Source organism: Trichomonas vaginalis, chromosome II, assembly GCF_026262505.1.
Source record: "Trichomonas vaginalis G3 chromosome II, whole genome shotgun sequence".
NCBI lineage: Eukaryota > Parabasalia > Trichomonadida > Trichomonadidae > Trichomonas > Trichomonas vaginalis.
In genome coordinates, this window is record NC_067204.1 from 18426190 (window position 1) to 18445630 (window position 19441).

At 33.3% G+C, this 19441-nt stretch overlaps 7 protein-coding genes and 4 pseudogenes across 11 annotated transcripts, besides 1 other annotated feature; 6 read left to right on the forward strand and 5 right to left on the reverse strand.

The window, feature by feature from the left end:
* Nucleotides 1-1403: 1403 nt before the first annotated feature.
* TVAGG3_0566360 (glycoprotein 38 family) lies at nucleotides 1404-2171 on the forward strand (the record flags this gene model as incomplete). Its single annotated transcript, XM_001581748.2, has 1 exon — nucleotides 1404-2171. One exon carries the CDS (start codon nucleotides 1404-1406, stop codon nucleotides 2169-2171), a length of 768 nt encoding a protein of 255 aa, XP_001581798.2.
* Nucleotides 2172-3233: 1062 nt separating this feature from the next.
* Nucleotides 3234-19441: part of a mobile genetic element that runs on past the window's edge.
* On the forward strand, nucleotides 4223-4860 carry TVAGG3_0566380 (protein of unknown function, DUF4106 family; the record flags this gene model as incomplete). Its single annotated transcript, XM_051238604.1, has 1 exon — nucleotides 4223-4860. A coding segment is annotated over one exon (638 nt), but the record flags the coding sequence as incomplete, so codon positions are not given.
* TVAGG3_0566390 (protein of unknown function, DUF4106 family) lies at nucleotides 4925-6354 on the forward strand (the record flags this gene model as incomplete). Its single annotated transcript, XM_051238605.1, has 1 exon — nucleotides 4925-6354. A coding segment is annotated over one exon (1430 nt), but the record flags the coding sequence as incomplete, so codon positions are not given.
* Nucleotides 7862-8834, forward strand: TVAGG3_0566400 (annotated as a pseudogene). Its single transcript has one exon. A coding segment is annotated over exon 1 (973 nt).
* Nucleotides 9502-10038, forward strand: TVAGG3_0566410 (annotated as a pseudogene). Its single transcript has one exon. A coding segment is annotated over exon 1 (537 nt).
* Nucleotides 12561-13025, reverse strand: TVAGG3_0566420 (uncharacterized protein; the record flags this gene model as incomplete). Its single annotated transcript, XM_001296902.1, has 1 exon — nucleotides 12561-13025. The coding sequence occupies one exon, from the start codon at nucleotides 13023-13025 to the stop codon at nucleotides 12561-12563; it is 465 nt and encodes a 154-aa protein (XP_001296903.1).
* On the forward strand, nucleotides 13062-13935 carry TVAGG3_0566430 (annotated as a pseudogene). The gene has a single exon. A coding segment is annotated over exon 1 (874 nt).
* Nucleotides 14981-15758, reverse strand: TVAGG3_0566440 (annotated as a pseudogene). The gene has a single exon. A coding segment is annotated over exon 1 (778 nt).
* Nucleotides 15982-16459, reverse strand: TVAGG3_0566450 (organellar and viral DNA polymerase type B; the record flags this gene model as incomplete). The annotated part of the gene is made up of 1 exon (XM_001296905.2): nucleotides 15982-16459. A coding segment is annotated over one exon (478 nt), but the record flags the coding sequence as incomplete, so codon positions are not given.
* TVAGG3_0566460 (organellar and viral DNA polymerase type B) lies at nucleotides 16904-17461 on the reverse strand (the record flags this gene model as incomplete). The annotated part of the gene is made up of 1 exon (XM_051238606.1): nucleotides 16904-17461. One exon carries the CDS (start codon nucleotides 17459-17461, stop codon nucleotides 16904-16906), a length of 558 nt encoding a protein of 185 aa, XP_051096430.1.
* TVAGG3_0566470 (uncharacterized protein) lies at nucleotides 18177-18551 on the reverse strand (the record flags this gene model as incomplete). Its single annotated transcript, XM_051238607.1, has 1 exon — nucleotides 18177-18551. The coding sequence occupies one exon, from the start codon at nucleotides 18549-18551 to the stop codon at nucleotides 18177-18179; it is 375 nt and encodes a 124-aa protein (XP_051096431.1).

Here is a 19441-nt window from a genome sequence, read left to right on the forward strand (position 1 = left end):
TGTACCTCGCAGACCATAGTTCTCAGCCAAAATGGCTAATAATTTGAGAGTCTATATGATAATGTAAAAGTTAAAACATTCAAGTATTTAAGTATTTCTTTAAAATATTAAGTTTTTTATTTTTCCAATAAAATTCTAATATCAAATATTTTTATTTAACGATTAATTTTATTTATATTTTTATAGTTTTTTTAAGAAAAAATATTGTTAGGGTTTTATGGATTTTCAATTAATATACAAGATAATCATGAATGTATATATTTTCAAGTTTTTAAGGATGCAACACTTTACATTTGTAAACTGTCAAAAATGAAGTCACGCTATTTTTCATGCATTACAATCAAAAAAGTATACTACATTTTCACCGATAATGACCAAGCTGCTCTTGGAGATCAAGATATTGATGGTAATAATGATAAAATTAAGAAATTCACAGAAGACCAAATTACACGCAAGGAATGATACATCACAGTAGATGTTAGTGGTGTAAGTGGCGCTACAAGACATTTACATGTCGTCATAGCAACTACTCAAACAGTAGATCAAGTGACCACAGATTTAAGATCTGAGGAATTCAAAAAGGAAATCAAAATTTATCCAAAAATCAGCGGTGCTTCAATTGTCAATACCGATGAAGGTCAAGCAAGCAGAATCGAGGAGGCAGGCAGTTACAAGCTCAAGATAGATACAGAATCTGCAGCAGCCATCAAAAAAGTATACTACATTTTCACCGATAATGACCAAGCTGCTCTTGGAGATCAAGATATTGATGGTAATAATGATAAAATTAAGAAATTCACAGAAGACCAAATTACACGCAAGGAATGATACATCACAGTAGATGTTAGTGGTGTAAGTGGCGCTACAAGACATTTACATGTCGTCATAGCAACTACTCAAACAGTAGATTAAGTGACCACAGATTTAAGATCTGAGGAATTCATTAAAATCATATTTGGCAATCATGAGCATCCAACTATTAATTTAATTCAAACTCCTGAAAAAGTTTATTATAAAATTCCTGATACAATTGTCTTGCCAATCACAATCGATTTTCCAAGTTCAAATCAAGGATATTCGATTCGTGCTGCTAGGCAGACTTCCAAACCAGATTCTCTTTCTGGATACAATTTACATGTTCAATTTACTGAAAATAAATATTCAATGCAAATTCCCGATACAATCAAAGCCTCCGACTATGATCCGATATTTGTTGCTTTAATTTTTGATCATTCAATTGTTTCTGAACAAAAAATTGATAATATTATAATTTGTGCCCCTCCAACCATTTCAGATTTTAAAGATATGAATTCTGATAAAAATGTTAAATATTCAGCTGATCAATTAATCAGTCTTCATTTAAAGCTGATGTAGTAGAAGATGATGCCTCAAAGGCTTCTCCGATGTATCAAATTAACTCTCAAACACCAGAACCTGCTTTGTTAACTAAGAATGATGATGGATTTTATCAATTTACAATCAAAGCTCCATCCGAAATCCCTAATAACCAACAAATCACAGTCAAATTATCTATTAAAGATCCTGCTGGACAAAAAGCAGAAAAAGCATTAAAGATTGATGTTAAACAGTCGCCATACATAACAGAATCACCAGATAATTCTGAAGTTAAAGAAGCATATAAAGCAGAAGAGCCAATCGTTGTTATTATTCAATTCAAGCATTTTGAGGAAAGGACAGGAAAATTCGAATATAAATTCTATGAAGATCAAAGTTATATTCCACTTCCTGAAAAGAATGTTAAAGAAATTTCTAGCGGTTCGAGTACATCTTCTAAGAAGCTCCTAGCTGATGATGGCAAAACATATCAACTTACCATACCAGCTCCTAAAATCGATGAAATTAGAGATTCAGAAGAAGCTAAGCTTCGGATCAGAACTGCTCAATCCGATGAACAACCACCTTCAAATGTCTTCTCTAAAGAGATTAAACTTGAGAAGACAAAATATGTTTCAGGAGAACAACCAAATCCAACATCATCTCCTTCTAAGGGAGGATTATCTGGCGGCCAAATTGTAGGAATTGTATTTGCCGTTCTTCTTGGCATTGTTATTATTGTACTTATTGTCTATTTCATTTTCTGTAAGAAACCATCAAATGATAGATCTTCTTCTGATATGAAAGAAGATTCTGGTTCTGGTGTATATGTTTAACTTCATTGATCTTTATATTTATATTTTTTGTAAAAGCATTTTTCTTCTATAACTAAAAGCATAATATTATCAATTGATTATTGTATCACCTGACAGAAAATGTTTTAATTAGTTGTGTCTGTTTCTCATATCTTAAAACAAGTTATTAAAATACTTTGTCTTAAGCAAACCTAATAATGCAGTCCACCGTTATAATCTATAGATCAGGCAAATAGAATTATAGACGGTTTTAAAATTAAATTTCTTGAATGCTAATCAGCATTTATGGCGAGTTTATATTATATTTCAACTATAGATATTAGTCACTACCACAAAATATCATATCACAGATTTTTTATGCATATTCAATTTAAAATAATCTTTATTTGATAATACGAATAAAACTACTATAGTTTTCATCTAATCTATTAATGATCTCTCTTAGATCATCGATAAAATTAAATCTAAAATATTTTTCATTGATTCCCAATAAAATCAGTTTAGCCTAAGGGAGTTTGCTTTCGCATTTCTATGTTGATTACTTTCATTTATATTATTCATGAAATTACAAAAATATTCCTTGATATAATTTGCCAATTCTTAATTAAATGTTAAGTACTTCCTACATATCAAGTTTGAGCACAAGCTTGTTAAATTTAGGAACATGACTGATATTTATATATATATTTTGCCAATTTGAAGTTTACAATTTGTAAAGTGTCTCCAAACTGAAGTTTAGAGTTGGAGAAGATTTTTCTCCATACGAGATCCTTAACCTAAATACTGATTCTTCATACCCAATTTGAATCATTCGAGTAATTTACTTCAAAAACTTCAAAAATAAAATCATTTATATAAATGTTTGCTGAGAATTCTTTAAAATACATAACGTCAAAAATCTTTAGAAAAAATTTAATTTTGAGTTGCAATATATTATTAATTCTTGTTTGAAAATAAATATATGATAGTTAGGAAAATATGAAATACATAATATAACATGAAACTTTTCAACGGAGAAGAATTCAGAAAGTTTTCTGAAAATGATTTTCTAGAAAAAAAAAAAAAAAAAAAAAAAAAAAAAAAAAAAAAAAAAAAAAAAAAAAAAAAAAAAAAGGTAGTGGGGCTTCCAGGCACTTCGTGCCTTCTAGCCCTGAGGATGTTTTGTCAAGACTTCTTCTTCGTAAATGTTTTGTCAAGACTTCTTCATCGTAAATGTTTTGTCAAGACTTCTTCGTAAAGCTTTGTCAAGACTTCTTCATCGTAAATGTTTTGTCAAGACTTCTTCGTAAAATCAGACAAAAATAATGTTTATGTTAGAATGTTAGATCTAACACGTTTTCTAACATGTTTTCTAACATCGTAGAAAACTCATGATTTCATCGTAAATGTTTTGTCAAGACTTCTTCATCGTAAATGTTTTGTCAAGACTTCTTCATCGTAAATGTTTTGTCAAGACTTCTTCGTAAATGTTTTGTCAAGACTTCTTCGTAATGAGCGTAAATGACCCAAAAATAATGTTTATGTTAGAATGTTAGATCTAACACGTTTTCTAACATGTTTTCTAACATCGTAGAAAACTCATGATTTCTTCGTAAATGTTTTGTCAAGACTTCTTCGTAATGAGCGTAAATGACCCAAAAATAATGTTTATGTTAGAATGTTAGATCTAACATAAACATTATTTTTGCTGAATTCCGTATGAAATTTCATGAGTTTTGTATGTTTTAGACCATGTTAGAAAACATGTTAGAAAACATGTTAGATCTAACATTCTAACATAAACATTATTTTTATTGAATTCCGTATGAAATTTCATGAATTTTGTATGTTTTAGACCATGTTAGAAAAGAGGTTAGAAAAGAGGTTAGATCTAACATTCTAACATAAAATATATTTTTGGGTCATTTACACTCATTACGATGAAGAAGTCTTAACAAAGTCTTTACGAAGAAATCTCAACAAAGTCTTTATGAAGAAGTCTTGACAAAACATTTACGAAGAAGTCACAATAAAGTCTTTACGAAGAAGTCACAATAAACATCTGTCAAAAACCGTTTTTTACTTCACTTAAAATGCCACGTAAGCTACGTAAGAATATACGTAAGAGGAAGAGAGCATTGAAACATCCAATAGTAAAACTGACACCACAACAACAGTTGCAACAACAAATGCTGAATGACCCCACTATGTTGCAACAAATGTCAAGCAATCCTATGCTTTTAAACCGAGTTGTTGGTGCACAGAGTGGAGGTTTAAGAGCGGCACTTTTAGCGAAAATGGCAGGCTATGGTGGAGCTGCAGACGGAACAGCCTATAACCCTCAAAGTCAAATGAATTTGAGTTCACTCAAAAATCAAATAACAGATGTCAAAAAGTCAAACATAGACATACAGAAGCAAATAAGTGAAAACGAAAAGAAACTAGAATATGACAGACACACAAAGAAACTCAATGAGTTAAACGTAGAGAAAAAGAAGAAAGAAGAACAACTGAAAGAACTAAGTACAGAGGAATATGCGAAAAAAGTGTCAGAAAAAGCAGCAGAAGTAGCAAAAATGGAACAAGATGTCATAAATTTGAAAAACCATACTACTCAATATAAAATACTGAAAGATGAAGAAATAAAACAAAAAGCCCTGAAGACATATATGGATAGCGATGAGTATAAAAAAGAAGTTGAAGCAAATGTAAAGGCAGAAAAACTTTTACAGTTGCAAAACCAAACCGTACAGTATGAAAACTTAGCACAAGAAAGTAAAAATAACGACGCAGCCATGCAAAAGGCAATGAAAAGCGCAGAATATATAAAAGCTAATAATGACTGGTTAGATGCCCAAGCCAACGCTAAAGCAGCCCAACTTATAGGGTCAATAAGGACAAAAATACAAGCGGATGAAGACAGTTCAAATGAAGCTTTAACGAATGCTGACTTTAAGAACGCCTTCGAAGCTCTTCATAGTAAGGTGAAACAAGTGAACGACTTCTCATCTGGAAAGAAACTGAAGTCTGAAGGTTTCGACAAAGAGTTAAAAGAAGTAGCACAAAATATGACGAAAATAACAGATGCAGCAACGAGACAGGCAGTTCAAAGTGCCTATGACGCCGTTAGAGCAACTGTTGTGGAAAGTCAAGAAAAAGAGTTACAACAGACCAAAACAGACCTAGTAAATGCTTTCTTAAAAACGAAAAGTCAGGTAGGACATTATGCTGCAGATGGAACATATGTGCCAGTTGGTGGAACTTATATACCAATAGTTCTAGGAACTTATATACCACCAAACCCTCCAAGAGAAGCACCTGCACCAGGACTACCTAAAACATTTACATCGTCACATGGACACAGACACAGGCATGCACCAAAACCAGCACAACAACCACCTCCACAACCAGCACAGCAACCAACAGTTCAAAATCCTGCACAACAACAACCACAACAACCAACAGTTCAAAATCCAGCACAACCAACAGTTCAAAACCCTGCACAACAACAACCACAAACAGAGCAAGGACATAAAAGAAGTAGAGAACAAGGAAACCAAGAATTCTTAAAAATGCTTAAAGAAGAGTGTGGTTTCCCAGATACTGTTGACTTTAGTGACAGATATAAAGAAGCTATTGGAAAGTTCAAGGATGGAAATACTGACCCGAACCTATTTAGCTTTATGGCTCAGCACCAAAACGGATATAATCTCAAACCTGGAAAATACAAGCTCGCTAAGGGATATGATTTAATAGCATATCATCCAAATGACATGACTGAATTTACTCCGAGATATTTGATGTCAGAGCTAAATGACAATTCAACTTTCGTCATGAAACGCGTAAAAAATAGAGACGGAACGAAAGAACAAAAGCTTATGAATGCGGATGACGTAGATAGGGAAATTGTTAAAAACGGTCTCGGAATATATGAAATGCCAGCAGATGAGGTACAAGAAACTCCACAGGAAGAAGTTCAGATACAACCAGACATGGAAGAAATAGTTCAGCAACAACAGCTAGAAGAGCCTGAAGGAAACGAACAAGTCCTTCCTTTGGAAACTAACTTCACAGAACTAGATGAAGATTTGGAACAGCCGAAAAATCTTGACCCTCAACAAGAGTATGCGGAGAATATGGAATCTTTCCAAGAGTCTAAGAAAGATTCGGCTGACATAGTAGAAGAATATCGAAAAATGTTTGCCGACATACAAAAGACTCCAACACCAGATGAAAATATTCAGCATAGAATGAAAGTACTGAAAGAAAATGTACACAAATACAACAACCCTTTTTACTTACGAGCATTTAACGTTCAATCTTCGGATGAACTCGGTGAAAATAAAAGGTTAAATTTCAAGAAAACATATAGAAATGAAACATTGTTTAAAGTTCATTCAGAACCTAACCAATATGGAAACAAACCTACTTTTGTTTCTGCAGACGATGGAACTACAATGAGATGGGGTCATAAAGCTAATCCAGATAGGTGGTTCATAAACTTACAACCACAATTCCAAGAAGTTGTAGACGCAATGGAAGTCAATGGTGAACGAGATATAGCTGGTATTTTAAGCGCGGCTTTAATGCCATTGAAAGATATGAAAGATGCAGATATTTTGAACCAGTATGAAATGAACATGGCTGAAGGAAATATAACACCTGACGTTCTAAAACATTTATCTCAAAGAACTACACAGAACCATAGAGATGGTATATTTGGTGAAGAGTTTAGAAAGAAAGTTAGGGAGACAGAAGGAAGAGAACCTATTGTACATGACCTTGCAAACGAAAGTTTACAAAATGTCATAAAAACTTACTTTGCAGACAATGAACCGAGAAGGGATGAATATTTAAGAAAACTCAAATGGACAGTACCAAATGAAATGTTAGTATTGAAAAACATGTTCCTTGACAAAATAAAACCAACTACAGAAATAAATGACGCAAGACTGAAAGATTGGGTAAAAGCTTTCCCATTCACAAAAGATATTGTTGGTAACATGGAAAGAAAAACCAGAATGGCTACAAAAACATATATTTGGAAACGAGCTTATTCCATATGGACAAGCTCTGTTTGAAGAGCTTGAACCAGAAACTCAGGAAAGAGTCATGCAAACAATACGCGAAGACTCAAATACAAACTATGACAAAATCTTTCTAGGATATAGGTTACCTGAGATGGGCGACCAGAGCCAAAAGGCAAAAAGGACATGGGAAATTTGCAACATACTAGATGAACATAATGCAAAGATGCAACAACTTCAAGCAGAGGGCAATGAAGGAAAAAGAAGAGTTAAAAACTCAGTCAGGAAGAAAGTAAAGCTTGGTCCGAGTGGGTTCTATTATGATATATAAATCCAACTATTCTATATTTTTACCCATATGAAATGTACGCCGCTCAGAATATAACGCCAACAGTTTTGGATGCTATGAATGGAAATGTTTCCGAATGGTATAACGAATGCGACAATGCCATTAGAAGGTCAGAAATAGTTCCTGGAACTTACGAATATACAACTGCTGTTTCTTATGGAAACGTAGGTGAGTTTGGAGAAGGTTCTTCCACAACAGTAGATATTGCTTGCGACAGGTTTCATATTATTTCTATTGACAACTCATTCTTATACGTGGAACAAGACATTGAAATAAAACCTTCTGCCAAGTTGTCTGACAAGAAAGGTTGCAATGGAATTTTCTATGTCGGATACCAATATGCTCCAGAAGTTTTCATGGGATATAAGATATATTCTAACTCTGACTTAGTTCAAACAGTAACATGGGCAAACTATGAATGGTTCGCTTTGAGAAACTCAGTACAACCACAAGCTAGAGAACAAACAGACCAGTATGCAACTATTGAGAAAATAAGAAGACTTGACCCTAACGTTCCAGGAGTTTATGTTAACCTTTCTGGACAAACTGCAGCAGCAGTAACCAAAGTAAAACTGAAACTTAGAGTTCCTTTGTCATCTTTCCTCATCTTCAGGTTTTTAAGATACTTGCCAAACTGGGCAGGAAAAATTTCTATTGAACTTACTCCAAGCAAAAATAACTTAGTCATTGCACCAACACAAGACCCATTCACTCTTACAGAAGTAGTGGGAACAAATAAAATGTCATTCGCCGACTTTTGCAAAAACAAAGTTGACTTAGACTTTGGTTTCTCAAACCTCAACACTGAAGTAAACTATTATTTCAATGCTGCTGGAGATGCTTGGGACCCAGTTAAGTTCACATGCGAAAATTGAATGCAAGAGAATAGAAAGCAGACTTGCAGTCTATATGTTGGACCCAGATATTTCAAATGCTTTAGCTGCCAAATATATTGCAGTTCCACTTATGTTCCCTATACACCAAATATCTGTCAAAGACTTTGCAGGTGAAGTTGGAAACCAAAGTGCTGACCCAGGTGCAAGAACAGATATTGCTTTAACAACTGCAATGAAACATGCAGATACTATGTTTGTACTGTTCAGACGAACTATAAATGACTATTCTTGTTTCTACAACCCTGGTATTAAATATCATATAAACATAGATGGCAAATATTATCCAAGAGAAGAATATTCTACAGTTGAGGATATGAGGTCATACAACTTGACATTAGATGCTATGAACTTTAACAACAACTTCACAACAACCATTAACCTGAAATGCAAAGTTCTATTATGCCATATGTGAAAGTATGGACTCATACAGGAAGTCAAAAAACTCAATATACAAATGGAGACCGTTCAAACTTTTGGCTTGGCATTCCATTTTGCTGACTCAGAAGACTTTATGGGTGGTATTTCAACTGTTGGTACAGTTCAAATACAATATACTGGTGACAGAGACGGTCCAGATGAATTGAAAGCAAAGAAGTTTACAAAACCAATAGCACTTTTCACGGAAGATGCTCTTTTGAAGATTCGTTCGATGAAACCTGCTGGGGCTCCTCAGATTGGCATAACGACAGCTTCCATCGAGCAGATTTTGGCAGCAGGTCAGTAAGTTGTTCTTGAACTGACTTCTCTCCGTCAAATATTGACAGTACGCCAGTTTTGACATAAAATTGTATTATAAACTTTCCTTTAGAAATATCGGTCAGTTTTGTTGTTATATTTTTGTCTGCTTCAAGAACTTTCACCATTTCAGTTATACCAACTTTCTTTGCTTTATGGAAATATTTTGGTTCAGCAAAGACTGCTATTCTATAACATTTACCATTGTTTGTATAAAGAACTATTCTGTCAATGTATTTGTATTGTTTGTGTGTGTAAACTTTGTTCTGCTTCAATTCGAAGAGATACTCGAATACGTCCATCTTTTTATTCTAAGTAAAATGTCATTTCCGAAAAATAGAAGCGTAAGTGTTTCAAAAGGTTTAATGGCGGTGGCAGATGTGAAGTTAAATTCACCAACTCAAACAAACAGTCAAAGTGTTGTTGTCAATGTCAAAGAAAGAGATGTTGAAGTGGGGAAACCATACGAAGACGAAGATGGTATAACAATAGTTCCTGTAAAAGAACAACCAACATATCCTGAAGTTAGCAGAGACTTAAGTTCTGTTGCAGATATTCGAAACGACTACCAACAACTGAAAGATAAGCTTAAAACTCAGGAGAAAATAAGCCAAGCTTTAGGTATAATGTTAAACTTGGTCGAACACAACCCTGTAAAAGTGAACTCATATGTCATTGCACCTCATGAAGTTTTGAAAGAACTATTGAAACTTTTGACAGAGGCAGACGATATAAACATCAAAGAAATAGAACCCGACGTTAGTTGCTGTGGTGTTTCATATAATGTCATTGACAAGATATACGTTATGAAAGGAGGTGAAACGTTGAACTTAAAGTATAGTTTCCCAGACTCATAAAAAATATTTGACGACCACAACATTTCATTAAAATTTATTTGCTAAGTAAATGCAGAAGACACAATGGTTTATACTATTACGACTAAAAACCCTGAGTCATATAATTCTATAACAACAAACTTACAAAGTCCTCAAGGACGATATTGTAAACTAACTTAAACACAATGACGACTAAAGCCTGTTTTGCTCTTTTGACACCAGAAGACTTTATTGTTGTGAATGGTAAAAAATACTCCTTTGAAGATACTTACTCAGAATATACCACCAACAGGTTTTGTTGACTTATTTAATACTTTAAGGACGGATGTAACATGTGCTGCAACTAGAGCAGGTTTCATTATGTTTGGATGTCCGACTGAGTTTACTATAAACAATATGAGCTATAATACAAAACTTATATCTGGTTTTTTACTACCAACAGTTTCCTATAACAGGAAAAGGTGTCATACAAGGAATGTCTATTCCATTGACTTTAAGTACACCTATTTTATATATTGTTTCAAACTTAGGTTCAAAGTGTTATTCGAATGTCGACAGAAACTATTATGACCAAAAGATACTTATGCGTATAAACAATACTTTCTCTGCTGGTTTGCCTATTGTTCATTCGAATGCAGAATTTTCAAGCTTAGTGAACTCAAACACTTTAGCAAACATAAACTTAACTTAGTTGACGCAAACTTTGTTCCTGTAAAACTTTTATGTCCTATGTATTTGTCAATGACGGCAGAAAGTTTCGAATTGGAAGATGCAACTGGTGAAAGTATTGTATTACAAGAACAACTTCAACAACAAATAGCTCAAGACAACAAAATGCAACAAATGGAACAACAAAGTCAAGAATAAAAAAAATATTTTTTTTTATTTTATAAAAATGTACAGAATAGATGTTTCAGATTTTATGACTTCCAAGCATTCAGAAATATGTGTCCATTTAGAGACTATAACAAAGCAGTCGAGAATTTGAAACGTTTAGTCATTTATGTTGACTCTGCCCCAGAATGTTATGTCATGAAAGAATGGGATGTTGTCTTTAACAAACCAAGAGCAACAATAGTGTCTGAACAAGAATGTAGACAGAAACTTAAGAAAATAAAAGTCGTACAAGTTGGCATGAAGATGTTAGATGCTTGGATATCTTATTGTCAAAGTTAGAAGATTTTTCAGTTCAGGTATAAAGTTCTATACACCTTCTCCAAACTTCTATTCTATCTCACTGGATATAAATATGAACAAGTAGAATGGAAAGAAAATATTATAGAAGCTTGGTTAGACCATGTCAAAGAAATTATGCAATGGAAACGAAAGAGTCTATGAGATATCTTATGTTGGTTTGCAAACATCTTACAACATCCAAGTGCTAAAAATGAAACTGCTCTCATTATAATTGGAAAACAAGGAACTGGTAAGAATACTTTCTTTACAGATATTTTGTGCAAACTGTTAGAGGGCTATTCGAACCTAATATGACAAACTTAGAAAACATCTGTGGCAAGTTTAACTCCTCAATAGAGAATATGAAACTTATAGTTGCAATGAACTTCAAAGTATAAGATACAACAAAGTTTTGAACTCAGATGCTTTGAAGAGTCTTATAACAGACAAAGTTGGAGTTGTTGAAAGAAAGTATAAAGACCAAAGAGTTTGTGAAAATGTTGCAAACTTCATTATGGTTTCAAACAATGCTGTTCCGATGAAGTTAGAAAGTTCTGACAGAAGATATGTAGTTGTCAGAACGTCAGATTCTCATATGCAAGATACTGAATATTTTGACGCTTTGTCAGAATGTTTGACATCTGACTTTTACAACCACTTGTTCTCATATTTCATGACATTAGATATTTCAAAGTTCAATCCAAGACAAATTCCACATACCGAAGAAAGACAAACATTGTTAGAAGCAAACAAGAGTGTATATGAACTGTTTATAGATGAGACTAACTTTGAGTGTTTAGATGAAAGTCTTTATATGATGAATATAAACAATATTGTCAAGAATATGGTTATATGCAGCGTCTAAACGAACATTCTTGGCAAATGTCAAAATCTTTTAGACATACAGAACGGCGTATATACAAAGAAAAATTTTTATGAGTAAATTTAAAAAAAATTTTTTTATCCGATAGAAAAAGATGACGAAATATATTTCAGTCAACAAGTATATGACAGAAGTCAAAGAAGAACTAGACCCATTCGCTTATTTTGAATGTTTATTCTACCATTTGAAAAGTCTTCATTCAGCAAAGTTTGGAACATCGAACCAGTTAAGTTTGCTATTGTGACTAAAAATGGTGCGAAATTTGAAGACTTAGACATAGAAGGTTTGTTAGCAGTCAAAGAAAATTTTGACAGAAGGTTCTCAAACCTTAAAGAAGGTAAAGCATACAAACTTGTTATACCTTATGAACCAAAGAAAGCAGACGACTATGAATATTATGAGTCTAAGATAGTTGAAGTTCAAGGTAAATTGGGTAAAAAGATTTTAGAGTCTAAGCCAGTGTTTGCTCCTAAAGAGGAAGAGAACATTGACATTGACCCAGAAATGTTCTAAAAATAAAATTTTATTTTTACATGTCAAATTTCTTTTTCTCTGGAACTGGTTCAGGTTCTTTCTTCTCTTCTACTTTCTTCTCTTCTTCTACTTTCTTCTTCTTTTCTCTCTTCTTCTTCTCTGGTGGAGTTATGTCAAATTTGGCGCAACCATATTTATGTAAAAGTTCTTTGTCCTTTAATAGCTCATCTATTCTGTTTTCTATTTCATCTTCAAGAACAGCGCATGTGTCTTCTTTGCATTCTAAGAACTTTTGTTGGACTTCATCTTTCCAATCGGCGTCATCTCTGTCAACAAGTCTGTCATTGACAAACTTAAAGACTTCTCTGCTTAATGTTTTATGGTTCTTGTCATATTCCCAGAAACAGAACTTTAGAACAAATTCCCCTTTCTTGTTTACACTATGTAAGATTTTATGGTCGACAGATGTTTTGCTGTCAAAAAGTTTGTCTCGAATATAGATAGCGAAATCGCTAGACATTTTCTAAAAGATAAAAATTTTAATTTTTCTAAAAATATGTTAGAAAAAAAGTTTGCTGACATTGACAAGAAATTTGAGAATGTTTTAAACAAGAACAAGAGGAAGTTAGAAAATGCTCAGATAAAGCCTATACATGACAAGTTCTTATTTGCTCAGAATGGTATAACAGGTCTAATTGCACCACCTGGGTCGGGTAAGACTTTCACTTATCTTAAAATGGCTGCACAACAACAAGAACTAGATGAGAAGAACCCATTCTATGAGTTAGTAGTCATTTGTAGTACTTCTGGTCAATTTGACCAAACCGTCAATTCGTTCAAAGATATTATAAAAAGTCTAAGTTAGTATGTATAAAGATACTGAGTTGTTAGATTGGATAAAGAAGTACCAAAGAAGAGTTTTGAAGTACAATGCTATAAATGAGTATGTCAATTCGAGGTTTAAAGACCCAAATGAGGAAATGCAGAGAATATTAGAGAAGAAACACTTCAGAAACAAACAGAAAGAGATAGAATACATTTCGAAGAAATTGCAATCTTACGATTGGAAGACCTACCCTCATAGATGTCTTCTTATCTTAGATGATTTCGCCTCTCATCCTTTGTTAAAGAATAGAGAACAAGATATGTGTCGAATTCTTAAGAAGCTCAGACACTTTAACATCTCAGTCGTAATATGTGTACAGACAGCAAAGAGTTTAAGTAAGGATGTTAAAAGAATACTTACTGATATCATACTTTTCCCTGGATTGTCCGAAGACGATTTCATGGAACTTATGAAAGAGTCCATGGCAGGTAAGTTTGACAGACATGAACTATGGGAGAAGTACAAAGTCATACAAGACCCTCATACTTCTTTCAGAATTCATATCTACGCAAACAAAGTTCAAATTGTGAGGGGTCAAGCTTGAAAAATCTAAGTGTTTGAGTCTTAGTCTGTTGTGGTTCTGCAGCTTTCGGTTCTTCTGGCTTTGGAAGACATTCAGGAAGAGGAACGTCAGTCATCCGTTTGTGTCTTAACCGTCTTTGTTCTGAAACAATATAATATTGTACTGAAACAATATAATATTGTTCTGAAACAATATAATATTGTCTTGAAAAAGTACAATATTGTCTTGAAAAAGTACAACATTGTCTTGAAAAAGTACAACATTGTTCTGAAAAAGTACAACATTGTTCTGAAAAAGTTCAAGACTTGTTCTGAAAAAGTACAGCTGTACTCAAATTTGAGAGACATTGTACTGAATTTATACAACATTGTTCTGAAAAAGTACAATATTGTCTTGAAAAAGTACAACATTGTCTTGAAAAAGTACAACATTGTCTTGAAAAAGTACAACATTGTCTTGAAAAAGTACAATATTGTACTGACTCAGTATGGAGCTTGACCCCCTAGACGAAGCAATTTATCTAATTGAGGTAAATGAAACCGTGAAGGAATATCTCAGCAAGTGCAAACCAAGCAAGCTTGAAAATTAAATGTTTAGTCTTAGTAAGTCTGTTGTGGTGCTGGAGCATGCTGTTCTTCTGGCTTTGGAAGGCATTCAGGAAGAGGAACGTCAGTCATCCGTTTGTGTCCTGTCGGAAGGAAGAACTTTTCCTGTTGGAAGGAAAAACTTTTCCTGTCGGAAGGAAAAACTTTTTCTGTCGGAAGGAAAAACTTTTTCTGTCGGAAGGAAAAACTTTTTCTGAAGTTCGACCAAAAAGTTCTCAATTTTCGAAAATTTGAATGGTTTACGGACGAACAACAAGAAAAATTTTTCCAGTTGTCAAGAAAATTTTTTCCTGTCGGAAAGAAAAACTTTTCCTGTCGGAAGGAAGGACTCGGAATGCCAGAAGGAAGAGTTCTTCCTGTCGGAAGGAAGGACTTGGAATGCCAGAAGGATTTGACAAGACAATTTACCTAATTGAGCTACCTGAGCCATCTGAAGTCAAGACCAAAAATAAATGGTTCATCTACTCTGCTTGTTTGAAGTTGTCAAAATACTCTGTTATTTTTTCCTTTAACAATGGCAAATCTTCTTTGAATGTAAGTATTGTACAACCTTTAATATCATAGTGTGTTTGAGGTAAAGTATCTTGAACTATTTGTTTCACATCTTCATTTGGTGTTCATTGAAATCGGTAAGTTTTCGCGATAGAACCAATTTCTGTCAGATTTGTAATCTTAGCAAGGTCGTAAAAGCTTTTGTTGTTTCTTCTGACTAAATGCAACATAACCATATCTCTGTCTTTCATTTTCCATCTCTTCAGTGTAAATCATATACTTATAGTTCTTTTCCTTTCCTTTTGGTACCGAACGTGGTATTCTTTTCTGAATGCTTTTGTCTTCTTTCATCATATCTTCTCTCTGCTTTGTACAAAGTTCGTCAAGTAGCATAAGTATGTAGATTGCATAACGAGGTGAAGCCCACATTGCTATTGAACTAACTAGGAACTTATGAACATATATACCTTTTAGATGTGATGGTAAGTTTTGTCTGTCTTGGTACATCTTTTTAAGTTCTTCATGTTCAAACTCACTGAGGAGTTCATGAGTGCTATTTAATTCAAACCAGTCTTGTGGTTTCTTAGTATCTGGTGTAGCACATGCTGTCAAAATACTTTGCATTTGGTACATATCGTCTTTGACCGAACGAATGAGACGGAGTTGTTTGTTAAACTGTATGTACTCATATTCTTCATTTATGGCTTCATGGACTATAACTGTTGTTGTGTTCTCTGTTGTTGACATATCTGTCTTTACATACAAAATAAAAAAATAAAAAAAATAAAAATAACTTTATTTTTTCTATCTTTCACAAAAGACCAAAAATAAACGCTTTACATGTATTTTTCAGCAACTTCGTCAAATAATTTTATAGCTTTATCTATCTCATCTACTTCAAACGTTTCTTTACCTTTCGTGGGAGCACCATACATTTTCTCAAACTTTTCGAGTAGTTCTGTTTCAGCAGCTCTCATATCGTTAACGAACACAACCTTGACTCTATTGACTATACTGTCATATCTTTGAGTTATATTATATGTTCTTCCTATCTTATATCTTTTTGTATTGAAGTCCTTCGGTTTCTGAACGATGTAAAGTAAGCCTTCACTGCAACGTTCCGTATCGAATGAACCATATGTTATGAAGTTATATCCAACAACTGGGTCAATCCATAACAAAACTATTGGTATAAGACTTTTGTCGATGAGATATGCTGTAGTTCCATAGAATCTTACCGATATCATAAGCTCAGGATTTCTTGTCAAAATTTTCTGAGTAGAAGCAATTCCAACCCAATGGGATGTTTTCTTTCCAGATGGAGATATAATGTCTGACAAAGAATATTTGTTGTATTTCTTTGAGTATCTTACGTTTAAATCACCAATTCTAACCAATTTAGTGTTATTGTCTATCTTTTTAACTGTTTCAAACTCAGTGTTTGTCATTTCTGTTCTTACATACAAAATAAAAAAAAATAAAAAAATAAAACTAACTTTATTTTTTCTATCTTGTATAAAAGATATGATTTCAGGGATTTTTTTACGAAGTGCAAAAGTTCTCTTCGTCAAAAAATAACAGTTATATAATGAAATTTGGTCATTTTTTTCAGCAAAAATAAAGTTTATGTTAGAATGTTAGATCTAACCTCTTTTCTAACACGTTTTCTAACATGGTCTAAAACACACAAAACTCATGAAATTTCATACGGAATTCAATAAAAATAATGTTTATGTTAGAATGTTAGATCTAACATGTTTTCTAACACGTTTTCTAACATGGTCTAAAACATACAAAACTCATGAAATTTCATACGGAATTCAGCAAAAATAATGTTTATGTTAGAATGTTAGATCTAACATGTTTTCTAACATGTTTTCTAACATAACTATTTACAAGCGTTTTACATGGTATATGTTGCGATGGTTCATGACTCTAAACAATTTCGTAGCTTCTATTTCTTCTTTTAGTATGTCGAAAGTTTTAACGATACCGAAGGTTTCTTTATATTTCTTCTTGACGTCAGATAAAAGGAAATCTTCTGCTGTTGGATAGTTTTTGTTCAGAAATTCTAACATGTTCATTTTATCTTCTGCTGGTTTTTCTGCTTCTTTCTTTAAATCTGCATAGTCGTTTCGCATACGTTCTATCTCTTTGACGGAGTAGTTATATTTCCTCATTGCTGCTTTACATTTTGAACATTGCGGGTTCATTTTTGCGTTATATTCTGAAACCTTACCTGCTAGTATGACTAAGGCGTCAATTGCTCTCTTCATCTCAAACATAGCGGGTCTTATTTGTTCGTTCCATACCTTACCCCTACTATCTTTATCTCTTATTTCCCAAACACATTTTGCAACTAATGAAACAAAGTTGTCGTATGTTTTAAACTCAACCGATTTATATATGTCAGAAACATTCTTATATACCATGTCGCAATCTTTGTCCATAACCTTATGGTTGCAATGAAAACCAAGGAATTCATAGTTTACCTTACGTATGAACTTCTTTATTTCTACTGAGTCAGTTGCTTTGACTTCTATTTCATCGAATTCGGGAATAGTGAGTTTTTGTTGTTGGATTTCAGGCAATTTGGGTAAATGGTCAATAATATCCTGCATTTCATAAAGATACTGTTCATTTGTTTCATCTTTTGCACTACAGTCTAAATCTCCTTGGAGAAGTTCTTGCTTTATCTTCTGGATTTTTGTTTCGAAAGTATATGAAGAAGGAATGAAGTTTTTCATCTCTACTAACATAGATGTTGGATTCATAACTAGCGAGTTTGGTGCTGTAGTTGCTAACATGTTCTTACAATAAAAATAAAAAATATTTTTTTAAAAAAACTAACTTTATTTTTTATGTTTTTTATGAAAGTGTCAAAACTCATGAATTTCGAGAGTTTTCTACGATGTTAGAAAAGAGGTTAGAAAACGTGTTAGATCTAACATGCTAACATAAAATATATTTTTGTGCTATGTTTTCTACGATGTTAGAAAAGTGGTTAGAAAACATGTTAGATCTAACATTCTAACATAAACATTATTTTTGCTGAATTCTGTATAAAACTCATGAGTTTTCTACGATGTTAGAAAAGAGGTTAGAAAAGAGGTTAGATCTAACCTTCTACCCTAAATTATATTTTTGTCGAAAAAAATGGTTCATTTACTCACAATATTTTTGTACAAAACGACCCCAAACTTTTAACCTCTCTTCTGCAGCTTCAAATGCTATCTTAGCGAGTTCATATTCTCTAAATTCTCTCTTTAAATCTTCTTGTTCCCATTGGTCTAGTTCGTATGGCGAGTCTCTATAACCAGAACATATCTCACGTTCATGTTCTATTTGTTTTTCATGCATTTTTCTAACTTCTTCTTCGAACAAAGGTTTTGCATTCTCTACTGTATCTTCAAGTTCTTCTTCATCTAATTTCTCATGAACTTTCTTGTCTATGGAGTCCAGAATTTTTCCAACTGCTATACAATATTTTGGAGAAGCCCACATTGCAATATAGTTTACAAGTCTTGGGTCTACATACATTCCTCTAACCTGTTTGATTTCATCAGGAATTCCTGCATGAACTTTGTATAAAAAGCAACCCGCTGTTTTCCGCGGGTTGGTATATTCTTCACAAAATGCCTTAAAATACTCTTCCCAGGACTTATTTTCCAACAACCTTCTAAAGTCTTTCCTAAACTGCTGACACATCTTTGTTGCATTTATATAACCATCCTTGTCTCTACGTAAGACTTCAATACCATTGTAAGTGCCTTTTGTGAATGTTTCGCCATTAGATTTGTTCGTGAACGTTTTTGCTTCGACTGTCATACTGTTCTTACAATAAAAATAAAAAATATTTTTGGCTTAACCGTCGGACATTCGTTGGTGGCTTAACCGTCGGACCACAACGATAAAAATCTCGACAAAACATATACGATGAAGTCTCAACAAAACATTTACGATGAAGTCTTAACAAAAAATATACGATGAAATCTATTTCCTGTGTTGTTGTCAAAATGTCATGTTGTCACACTTTTTCAAAAAGATGTTAGTTGACCGAGTGACCGAGTGACCGAGTGACCTGGTCGCCTAAAATATATTTTTTTCTATCTTAAGGAAATTCATGAAAATTCACCTGTTGAATTTTGTATAAAAAGCAACCCGCTGTTTTCCGCGGGTTGGTATATTCTTCACAAAATGCTTGTTTTGAGGTCGAGCCACTTTTGGCTCCACCTCTTTTTTCAACCAAAAACTCATTTTTGTCGAATTCAGCACAAAATTCATGAAAATTCAACGGGTGAGAAAACAGGTGAGAAAAGAGGTGAGAAAACGGGTGAGATGTCACCTCTTCACCTAAATTATATTTTTGGGTCATTTACGCTCATTACGATGAAGAAGTTTCGACAAAACATTTACGATGAAATTCATGA